We start from the raw sequence: 12,600 nt of genomic DNA on the forward strand, positions 1-12,600 counted from the left end.
CTCATAATCTAGTACAGCTGTGCATGGTAGCCAATCAAATTCTAACTTCAGCTTGTTCAATTAAGCTTTGACAATAAAACCTGGAAGCTGATTGGTTTCTATGCACAGCTGCCCCAGATTGTGCATGCTTCAACCTTAGTAAATAACCCCCAATGTGTAACATAAGTTAAAGTGTAATTCACACTAGCTGCTGTGTGTACGTTGTGGTGCAGTAGTGTCATTGCAGGGCCAATTCGGCAATCACGGCACATTGCACTGTTCACTTTTTTAAAACCAACTTTATTGACACAGTGACATTTCATTAAGTTGTATCGCCACTGCTTGGTGCAAGGTAGTGGATTACCATTCACTGTGCTGCATTGGAAAAAAGTACAGCCTGCCATACTGTTGTTCACCTCACACTGGGCACATAGAAGAGAAGGCGTATCGCCTTGTCTTGCGGTGGGAGTGTGCTGGAATAATGCAGTTCTACCGCCCCTGGTGTGAATGGGATCTAAGGGATACAATGTACAGGTACCAGAATATGATAAGGAATACAGGATATAGACAAATGAAGACAAGGGTGTAAGGGATACTGTATACTGGTACAGGCAAACAAGACAGAACACCAGCGTATAGCTCTCAACTGCCCTCATTTGGACAGACTTGCGCTCATTTGGAACAAACAACCCTGGTGTCCCTCTTTCATCTTCATATGTCCCTTATCTTGGTCTGGTGTATTGTATATACCTAGATATAAAATGTACTATTTGATCTGTCAAAAAATGTTTTACATCGCTAAACCTTTCATCCAAATTCTAGATTGTTGTATTTGTTAATTTCAAAACCCAGCATAAAAGAATAGAAAAATAGCACTTGTGGGTGTAACCAATCATATTTATGTATTTTTGTTTTGGTGTTGTTGGATTTTTTCACAGCATATATATATTTATTATTGATTGTTTCACTATACATATAAATTGTTTTTATATTTCATATATTTATTACACATTTTTTATTGATTTTTTGTCGTCACTGTATGAGTTGTGGAAAAGTACTTGTCGCTTTGTCATTTGTTATATGATTATCCCAATATTGGGATTCACCTTGTTTACACGATTGGTGTGTGTATATTATCCCATTTTCGGGATTGGGTTATTTATTGTTTTTCACTTTGTATAAGGGTCTTATTCTGTGACCTATTGGATCTTTTCACTATTTGCACTATTTTTTGCACTTCATTTTAGATCCCATTAGGATCTTTTATAGTTTCCCCTATACCGTTATATATATATTTATTAATATTATTATTTATTGTTTAGATATTTAAGCATTTTAGCTCTGCACCACATGGTATACATTTTATGTTATTTATTCTTTTGAGGTAAAGGCTTTGGGTGCTAGCAGCTTTGTTAGGGCAGAGTGCATCCATTTAGCGCAGGAGGAACCAATACACTACACAATATTTATGTATTAATTCTCAAACAAGAGGGAAGGCCTCTTTCTGTTACCTATATACATAGTGATAATAGGTGTCCCTCTTTCCCATCCTTGAAAATTGGGAGGTATGATAGAGTGTACAAAATACAATGTGCGAGTACAGGAAGAAAACTGAAGAGAGTAAAGCTAGGTATACGCTAGAATTTTGTTCTACATTTTTCATTGTAAGAAAGTTTGTTCCTTTTTCTAATTATCAATGGGGTCAAATCAACATTCGTTTTCAATCACAGTGACGTGAAAATTTGAAGCAGAATGGAAATTTTTTTCTTGACTGTACAAATTTCTAGCAGTGTATGTGGTTTTCGTTTGGTAAAGTCCATTCACTACAAAATCAAATGAAATCTTCAACTACTTTTGAATGATATTCAAATGTACTGAGAATTTTTATGTTAATTCTGGTACACATTTTCATTTGAAATTCTACTATTGTATGCCCAGCTTAAGGGTACATTGTGATAACAGAGTGTAGGGAATATATAGTATAGGTACAACATATAGATTAAGGAATAAATTGTACAGTTACAACATACAAATAGAGTATAAAGGATACAGAATACAGGTAGACATGTATATGAAAAGAGAGTGTAAGAAGTACAGCCTTCTGAGACAACAGACCCCTAAGCGATCCGAACCGGATCTTTTGGTTCTTACGGGTGGTAAATGTAACAGCTATGCTTAAAGTGGTTGAAAAGATCAAAGGTTTTTTTTAGTTTAATGTATTCTCTGATTTAAAGTAAAAAAAAAAACTTTTAACATGGCCCTGCTAAATAATCACCTGAGCCTGATCTTGGTCCAGCGCTGCACATGTCTACAGTAGCTCCTTTCCCCTCTCCTGGCTCTCCCAGGCTTGGCCAAGGGTAGTAGGAGCCATTGGTTCCTGCTGCTGTCAGTTAAACCAGTAAGCAGAGAGCGGGGGTGAGGCTGAGCAGGGCGGTGTGCCTGAATAGACGCAAGAAGCTGAGCTCGGGAGCGAGCCCACACGAGTGACCAGCATAGGAAGCAGCTTCCTATGGTTGGCACTCAGCAGGGGGGGGAGCAAGGTCTGCTGGCAGGGGACCCTGTGCAAATCCATTGTACAGAGCAGGTAAATCTGACAGGTTAGTTACCTGAAGCATTAATATCAATGATTAACCCCTTATTGTCCACAGGTAATGCTAATAGAAACTACCTCTTATATAACAGCCCATCAGCCATCTATTGTGGATATATGAAAAGGGAGTGCGCTCTACACTAAACAATCAGATACAATGACCAAACATAATATATCCACAAAATATGACAAAAAGTATATTACTAAAGTGCTATAAAAAGTCCAAATTCATTTAGTGAATAAATAAAAAAGTCCCAAATCCAGTGACATTGCTGTGTGCTGAAACATCTTCCAACAAAAGTGTATAAATGCTTGATACAACATAAAAATCAGCCTCTTACCAGACACATTGATCTCCAATAAAGAGATCAAACAAGCAGAAGGTTTTCAGATCCAATACTGACACCCATGTTAGCAGTATCAAGGAGATGAATGGACAACTGCAGGTTCACCTTGACGAATTCATCACATCAAACAGCTCTCCACACCATGTAAGGAAAGGTTTAAAACAGAAGAAGAAAACTTCATAGTGCGACCCAATAAACCAGCAAAAGATTTATTAACCTCCCTGGCGGTATTCCCAAGTGTAGCTCAGGGTAGAGTTTCAGTACCAAAAGCGGTAACCCCGAGCTACACTCGGGCTTACCATGCAGCGTTGCATAGGGAGTCCCTGCAGCGCTTACCTTGTACTTCGCTCCCGCGATGTGTCCCTTGCAGCGTCCCCGGCCATCTCCTCCGGCCGATGCCGGCATCCGGCTTCCGTGTTCCGGTCCCTGTGACGTCGGGACGTATGGGCGCCGGAACCGGCAGCAAATTGGAAATTTTTTAAAAAATGTCATTTTTTTAAAAATGATTATTACATAGTAAAACATTGCTGTTTCAAAACATTTCACATACATTTTGTCCCTACTGCTTTGTCCTGTCCCCTGCCTGCATTTTGACTGTTCTTTCTGCCTGGAAACTTAGAAAAGTCCATGGCGTCCAAAAAGCGCCCCTTTATGTCAAAAGCGGTTTTAGACCAGCTAGAGAACAGCGATAGTAAATCAGAACCATTTGCAGAATTGAGTGATAATGATTTGTGGGGAAATTCGTCATCAGACACTGAAAACAATTTTGCGACATTGCTCAGTGATGTGCGAACTTGGCGCTATATTTCAAATGTCAGTGTTTTTGGTTTGATTGTATTATTTAATTAAATTTATTATTATTATATTGTTATTTTTTATGATTATTTATTAAATTATAATTTATGATTTTGTGTTTCAAGTTTTATCATATCCGGAATGTTTACTAGAGTCTTGTTCGGACAGATTTCAGTGAGTTATTCCTAAATTACAGGCCTACAATATAAAAAAAATACATATTTCCATGCAAAAAAATGGTACTGCTTTCAGCACCAAAAAGCTGAAATAATCATACCGCCAGGGAGGTTAAAGTATTGCACTTACATAGATAAGCTGCATAAAGGCAGTGTACAAATTTAAAATTCCTGTGGTGTCAGATCACCGTCTGGAACGTGGTGATGTCACAGAAAGCTCCACCCGACTCGTTTCTCCAAAAATGGCATCCTCTGGGATTGGAGATCGATCATGCGACGTCAGCCGTCACCATATTTATTTTATTGCCTGTGCATTTTTATTTTTTGTGAATGCCCCACATAGCTTTGACCTGTCACTTTTAATATGTTTTACATTTTTCCGGTGTTCAAGGAAAGAGTAGCAGCAGTTCACTATATTTATTCACATATTTATTTATTCATTGTCATAAATATTTTTGGGGGTATAGCGCAGTTTTTTTCCTTTTTTACTTATAATCTATTGTGGACAGCCTTAAAGAGCAAGCATCACATGCCCCACCTTACAGCTGGGAAACAATAGTTTGCTTAGTATTGATAAATAGGCATTATATCATTTATAGCCATCTCCGTGGGCACCTCTTGTCAGGAATGCATACACCCACCCACTAATAGGGCTGTATGCGTAAAGTGCACTTAAGGACATTTCTCTGGGTTAATTAATGTGTTATATTGCCCACTGTTTATACAGTGAAATCTGCTTTAACTTTATTGCAGTTAGTTAATTACTATATTATGGGTCAGTGTTCACCTTAACCAGTACAGCATTTTTAAAAGTGTTCAACTGCCTGTTTATCGATTTATTCATTGTCTAACTTGCCTTGCTATAATACATCTAATTATTACACAATTATCAAGTTTCTTGCCTATTTTCTGTGTATTATCATAGAGTGGTAGCATACCAATGTTTAAGTTGTACAGGTGTGTCAGTGGGGACCGAGCAGCTTAAAGAGTTGTGGCAGAGAACAAAGGACCCATCATACCAAGCAGCTCCTGCAGGAGTAGCGATACATAAGAGTACAATGTATAGGTAAAGGATAGAAGTCTCACTGAAAGAAAGTACATGTGAACTAATTCAAAATGACCCTCTGTATTTTTCACAAGCTTTTTTATTTGTATTTTTTTATTTTTATTTTAAAGGTGTCATGGGATCTCGTCATGTGCCTGCTCGCACAGTGTTATTCGAGAGGGAAAAAAACGGAGTCACATATCGCGTACCCGCCCTACTTTACATCCCTCGTTGGTCAACATTGCTGGCTTTTGCAGAAGAGAGGTTGAGTGTGGATGATGCTCATGCCAATCTGCTAGTACTGCGCCGTGGTACTTTTTACCGTAACTATGTGGAGGTCAGATAGACAGTTGATAAATTGATATTGCTAGAGTCATCTTAAACAAGATTTTTGTAGTTTAAGATAACACAAAGTTCTCATGCATGCAGTAAGGCCATTAAATTGGAAGTTTCAGCAAACACATTCATCAATTCTTGTATAGTATGTATTCCTTCAAATGTTATAGTTACATAGTCTGGCTGAAAAAAGACAAAAGTCCATCCAGTTCAACCAAAACAAATGAACGTCTTACACAATTCAGCTAGTAATAAAATAAATATATTTCAAATCTATTTTTACCTACATAGCAACTGAAAATTAAAATCAGGCATGTGGTGGGAGTAACTGCTTTGTACAATGATAGACATGAGGGAGAGGTACTTATGTGGGCTTCCAGGAGGAAGAGAATTTGGGGAAGGGGTCGTCAAACTGCAAAAGACAGAGCAGTGGTATGGAGTCTGAAGTTGGACACCTGCAGGTTCCAAAGGAATGTTTTCACCCTCTATATTATTGTTTCTCAACCAGGGTTCTCTGGACTCCTAGCATTTCTCCTGAGGTTGATATGGGCTCTGTGAGCAGTGAGCAATAGTGGATTGATCTCCTACCTATACTAAACACCAATGCAGAAGGACACCTCTACCCTGGATATATGTTAGAAGACACTGCAATTTTTACTGTCTTTTCTTTCTGTAGTTATTATTCATTTCAAAAATGTTACTGAAAATAAATTTGTAGGGGATTGGTAACAAAATCTCTGGCCTGAGAGTCAAATACAATAGTTATGCCTAAGTTTTTACTATATATAAATCTTTCTTATTAAAAGCACTAACATACTATGAGCTACAGATATAATCCTTTTTAGCAAGAGCTCCCAGAGAACCTAAAATTATTTCAAGGATTTCAGGGGGTAAAAGGCTGTTCTATATGCTATACAAGCATATAGCACATCAAGGCTGAATGGATCACAAGAGCATTACTTTAAGAAGCTTTCTGTAGATACTTCAAAAGCCACATTAATAGGACATGTGGGGTCCAAAGGAGGCCCATGCTGTATATTGATCTATATTGGAGTCATAGGGCCAACCTGGGTACAAAGAAATAGGAATGAATATTCAAATATCCTGTGAACTAGGGTCTAGAGGAGAGCAAAGTGGAAAAGAGATACACAGCGAAGAGAAGATGTGTAGGCAGATAGAGCTGAAGAGGATAAGAAAGAGTAGAGAGGGAAATAGGGTAGCCACTGAGTGGGATAACTCCTGAGTCCAGTAAATGGGATATTAGCCTGCAACATTGCAGTAGCCTTCTGAAGTGGTCAGTGCTTATAGCATATCTCTCAACTGTCCTTCATTCCAAGAGACTATCCCTGATTTGAAACAAAGTATCTCTGTCCCTCTTTCCTCCTCATTTGTCCCTCATTTTGGTCTATTCTATATAGTTGTATATAAAATGCACTATTAATCTTTCAAAAAGTGTTTTACAGTGCTAAACCTTTCATCCTGTTTCTAAATTGCATTTCTAAGCTTGAAAAGCCAGTATAAAGGAATAGTAGCTGTAAAACAAAGCACTTGTGGGTTTAACTAATCCTTTTTTTTTTTGTAAAGTTCTCCTTTGTGACAGGGCTGTGTCCTATGCCTACATACATTTGCTAATAGGTGTCCCTCGTTCCCATCTCAAATAGTTTGGAGGCATGGTTATAGAGTTGATAGAAACACTCCAAATGGTTACAAATTGGTCAAATTTGCCATGTAATAGGGCTTTCCATTCCTCCATTTGCTGAAGGTGAATGAGTTCAGTGACCCATTCCATGATAGTAGGAGGTGAGATAGTCTCCAATGTATGTGTATTACCATTCTGGTAGCTATATGGAAGAAATAACAAAGGATTTTCTTGGCACTTAAAATCGATCCTGGGAGCAAGGGGAGGTCAATTTCTGGTGTTCCTAGGCTACAGGGGCTTGTCAATTGTTTATATATTGTAAAGATCTGCGACCAGAATGGCGAGATCAGAGGGCAGGACCGCCAGATACGTACATAGCACCTCATTCTTCCACTATCCCCTCCCTCCTAGATTGTAAGCTCCAAGAGGCAGGGCCCTCGAACCCCTCGTGTATTGCATTGTTACTGTATTATCTCATGTACTGTCCCCCACTGTACAGCGCTGAGCAAACTTTTTGGTGCTATATAAATACTGTATAATAATAATAATGTAGCACCAACAGCAGTCTGAAGCCAAGAGGAATACTTTGTGTAGGAGGGTAGGACATTTATACCATCATCTGCATCCTAAAATTCTGTCCCTGAACCCTGGTTGCAGCACTTAGTTGATGCATCAGAATGAAAATATTGGGGAGTTCCTTATTGGTAAAGTGAAGGCTGAGTCCTTTTAAGTGGTGTGTTCCATACTCACAGAAGGGGGTTAAAGATTTTGGGAGAGCATTTAGAACGGGGCAATCCCATGGGTGAATCCAGGGTAAATATAGGGAAAGAGAGGTCAGGGCATACTCTATGCTGGCCCACAATTTGGAAAATCCAAATTTAGTAGGGTATATACAAGTAGTGCAGCTTTTTAATACATTTACAAGTGAGGAAGGACCCCCTACCTATAATATTAAAACAGAGATGAGGAAGGGAGTTATCTGATATACTGTATATAGCAAATCAAGGAGGATCACTAAACCTAACTCTTAAACTCATCCCAGCCATAAACTATTAAGCTGATCCTAACGTCAGATATCAAGAAACTGACACGGACAAAAGTGAATCAGCGCTATCTCAACTACCAATGATAAGATCACTCCCGTCACCTAAGTACCGTAAATGGACAAATTTTCCCAGCTAGCTATTGTATGCGGACAGTTGGGCTTTCAGAACACCTGAAAAATGACTGCTGATTGACTGCAGTACTGCTAAGCAGGGTACACACGGGACATTTTTTTTCATTCAACCCAGCGGGCTAAGTAAAAAAAAACTGACAGATCACCGTACTAAAGCAAACAATGTTAGTACAGCGATCTCCCCTGCTGTGCTATTGTGTTCTGACAGGAGGACCGCCCCCCACCAAAACACACTGGTCAGCGCTTGCAGCCATTGGCTGCAGGTGTTCATCGGATGTCAGTTGGCTGCAGATTTTCGAACATGCACGTTCGACAGAAGCTGGTCATGAGATTGGCTGCTGTTGGACAAGCTGCTGTACACATTGGGCGAATCTCGGTCGATTTCTACTGTAATGACTAATTTCTGCCGATATTTGGCCTGTATGTATGGGGTCTTAGGGTCCTTGCAAACTGGGCTTAAAAAAACACCAGTTCCCTTGGCAGATAAAAAACACTCATATAGAGCATTTTTGTACACCAGTTTAGGTGTGTCTAGGAACATTTAGGAGCATTCAGAATTTTTTGTGGCAGAAAACTCCTCTCAAAAACGCAAACCAGAAGGGTTTTTTTCCTGCCTCTAAACACTGAGCTTAAAATATGCTTCTAAACATCCTAATGAGCCTTGTCACATAGGATAACATTGCGCTGCTTCTACAGGCAAAATGCAAAACTCCTGTAGAAACAGTGCTTTTTTTTAAACCTAGTGTGCATGGATCCTTAGGCTTTTAACTTTTCTCCCAGCTCCTTTGATCTGTCTTTCAAAATTTGTCGACCTGGGTGGTGCAAGGTACAATTTCAGCTGATTCAAAGAAATTGTTTGAAAAGCTTTCAACATATGGCCACGTTTACAGATAGACTAATCTAGGAATAATGGGAAATATCTCCAATGGAGATGCAGACAAAAACACACTTTTGTGATAAATATAAATAAACAGCGCAAACATAGACCTCTATATCAAATCAATATACAAAGTGCAAACATATATAGAAAATTATATTAATAGTGAAGTCCATCATGATTAATAAACAACAAAAGTTCAGAAATCTCAAAAATATTTTGTGCAAAAAGAAATTTTCAAATTCTTCTTCTAATATAAAGAAAAAACTTCCACCTTCCACCCGTGAAAACCAACATCAAATGCACTCACCAGATTTAGGTGAGTGAAACGCCTTTTAGGAATTTTTATGGGATCCTAAACCCTCTTTCGTATCCACTCTATAGGAATCCTCACCTTCAGTGTAGGCTCCACCATCCAACCGGGGAGAAAAAAATCTCAGATAGTGTAATATTGCAAAATACCATTTATAAGTAAAATCAAGGATTAAGGCCACTCACATTTAAATCACTTTAAAAAGGCATATTTATTAGGACCAGCTTCTTCCAGATGGACAATGAATGTAAGGCAACCTCCCACGGAATCTCACATCACAGCTCCAGGTTACAGCAGAAGCTCCACAGAGACCAAACATGCACAGATCCCAAAAGATGGCCGCTGGAACGCACCGCTCAGCGTGCGCTCCACTCACCGGAAGTGACGTAGGACGTACGGGGTAACAACCGGAAATGCGTCAACGCGTTTCGCCCCTCCCATCGGGCGTTCTCAAGACGTCCATTTCCTGTCTGAAGCTCCCTTACATACCCAACAGGGACCCACCCCTCCGTTACAATTGGTCAAAACACATCCCCAGGATAATCAAAAAAACACTCCTCCTGTTTATGTGATGTGAGAGTCCTTTACAAATGAGGCATATATCTACACAACTTAAAAACCTTTTTAAATTATTCCCAACAATATTTAATTTTCTCCCAGCAACAACATGTATATTACCACATGTCCTTAGTGGGAAAAACACAAATACAATTTAAAAATTGCCTACATATTACAAAAAGCATTCTTTATTAAATGAGTAATGAATGACATCACTGCTGAATAGTGATAAAAATAAAAATAAAAATAAAAATGAAAATAATAATGGTAATAAAATTAAAATTAGAAAAAAATAAAATAAAAATAAAAATAAAAATAATAATAAAAATAAAAATAAAAAATAATAAAAATAAAAATAAATATAAAAATAAAAATAAGGATAAAATAAAAATAAAAATGAAAATAATAATAAATATAAATAATAATAAAAAAATTTATTTTTATTTTTATTTTAATTTTAATTTTATTTATTTATTATTTTGTTAATATTATTTATATTTATTATTATTTTCATTTTTATTTTTATTTTATCCTTATTTTTATTTTTATTTTTATATTTATTTTTATTTTTATTATTTTTTATTTTTATTTTTTATTTTTATTATTATTTTTATTTTTATTTTATTTTTTTCTAATTTTAATTTTATTACCATTATTATTTTCATTTTTATTTTTATCACTATTCAGCAGTGATGTCATTCATTACTCATTTAATAAAGAATGCTTTTTGTAATATGTAGGCAATTTTTAAATTGTATTTGTGTTTTTCCCACTAAGGACATGTGGTAATACTGTATACATGTTGTTGCTGGGAGAAAATTAAATATTGTTGGGAATAATTTAAAAAGGTTTTTAAGTTGTGTAGATATATGCCTCATTTGTAAAGGACTCTCACGTCACATAAACAGGAGGAGTGTTTTTTTTATTATCCTGGGGATGTGTTTTGACCAATTGTAACGGAGGGGTGGGTCCCTGTTGGGTATGTAAGGGAGCTTCAGACAGGAAATGGATGTCTTGAGAACGCCCGATGGGAGGGGCGAAACGCGTTGACGCATTTCCGGTTGTTACCCCGTACGTCCTACGTCACTTCCGGTGAGTGGAGCGCACGCTGAGCGGTGCGTTCCAGCGGCCATCTTTTGGGATCTGTGCATGTTTGGTCTCTGTGGAGCTTCTGCTGTAACCTGGAGCTGTGATGTGAGATTCCGTGGGAGGTTGCCTTACATTCATTGTCCATCTGGAAGAAGCTGGTCCTAATAAATATGCCTTTTTAAAGTGATTTAAATGTGAGTGGCCTTAATCCTTGATTTTACTTATAAATGGTATTTTGCAATATTACACTATCTGAGATTTTTTTCTCCCCGGTTGGATGGTGGAGCCTACACTGAAGGTGAGGATTCCTATAGAGTGGATACGAAAGAGGGTTTAGGATCCCATAAAAATTCCTAAAAGGCGTTTCACTCACCTAAATCTGGTGAGTGCATTTGATGTTGGTTTTCACGGGTGGAAGGTGGAAGTTTTTTCTTTATATTAGAAGAAGAATTTGAAAATTTCTTTTTGCACAAAATATTTTTGAGATTTCTGAACTTTTGTTGTTTATTAATCATGATGGACTTCACTATTAATATAATTTTCTATATATGTTTGCATTTTGTATATTGATTTGATATAGAGGTCTATGTTTGCGCTGTTTATTTATATTTATCACATTTTGTGTTTACCACATTGCACAGCAGCAGGATAGATCCTGTAGTAGGGTGTTTCACTTGGCGCAGGAAGAATTTTTAGTAAAAACACACTTTTAGTAGCATGGGGAAGGGTTAAGACTTCTGAATGTTCTTCAAAAGTAAGGGAAATTTTCCCCAGTGGGGTCAGGGACCAAAAATGCAGCTCGTTAACTGTGTCCAAGACTGAAAGAAAACATTTTTGTCTGAAGTTGGGCTTTAAAAGTCATATTCTTCTGCAAAACAGTGAACAGGCAATGCTTTATGGATTCAATGTATGACACTTAGAAGGGAGCCATATCACCACCAGTCGCCAATTGTAAAAATACTGGCCTGGAGGGCTTGTGTACCTTGCCCCCCCCCCCGTCCCTGAACAATGGCCTGCAGCTGAGGCATCCCAAGTTTACAGTTATACAAAGGTGAACAATGTTGTACTAAATAAGTTGCAAAGCTACTAATAAATTGACAATTTAATTAAATAATACGCGTTCATACAATTACATAAAGACATTGTGTGTTAAATATTTCCATAGTGGGAGGACATGATTGCAGTGGACAGAGCCCGCCTGCCCGGACATCGCTCAATGAATCCATGCCCAATCTACGATGACTTCACAGGGCAGACCTTCCTTTTCTTCACTGCAGTCCTGGGAAATACAACGGAATCCTACCAGATCATCACTGGGCGCAACCTGGCACGGCTGTGCTACATAACAAGCTCTGACCAAGGGAGAAGCTGGAGTGATGTCACAGACCTAACTCACAAGGTGATTGGGGAATCCTTAAAAGGTATAAATCAGAAATCATATGTCAGTACAATGAATACTTTGTACAAACATTTACTAAGATGTGATGTTTTAAAGCTGAACTCCAGGCTAATAGCTAAATACACAAATATGGGAGCTGTTTTACTTGCCAAAGGATTTGTATTTCCATTAAGCCAATTATAAGATTTACATAACTCTGCCACACAGCACAGCCTTCGCTGCCAAGGCAGAAGACCTGATTTTCTGCTGCAGTTAAGTTATGCATCCAGGTATTATACTT

General features: G+C 37.9%; 1 protein-coding gene across 1 annotated transcript; it reads left to right on the forward strand.

Moving 5' to 3' along the window:
* Nucleotides 1-2,044: 2,044 nt before the first annotated feature.
* On the forward strand, nucleotides 2,045-12,342 carry LOC149459206 (sialidase-4-like; the record flags this gene model as incomplete). The annotated part of the gene is made up of 3 exons (XM_089681515.1): nucleotides 2,045-2,135; nucleotides 5,064-5,269; nucleotides 12,087-12,342. Coding segments are annotated over exons 1-3 (553 nt in total), but the record flags the coding sequence as incomplete, so codon positions are not given.
* Between the last annotated feature and the right edge of the window lie 258 nt (nucleotides 12,343-12,600).

Source organism: Staurois parvus, unplaced genomic scaffold (assembly GCF_062004578.1).
Source record: "Staurois parvus isolate SC_StPar_1 unplaced genomic scaffold, SC_StPar_1.0 ptg000270l, whole genome shotgun sequence".
Classification (NCBI taxonomy): domain Eukaryota; kingdom Metazoa; phylum Chordata; class Amphibia; order Anura; family Ranidae; genus Staurois; species Staurois parvus.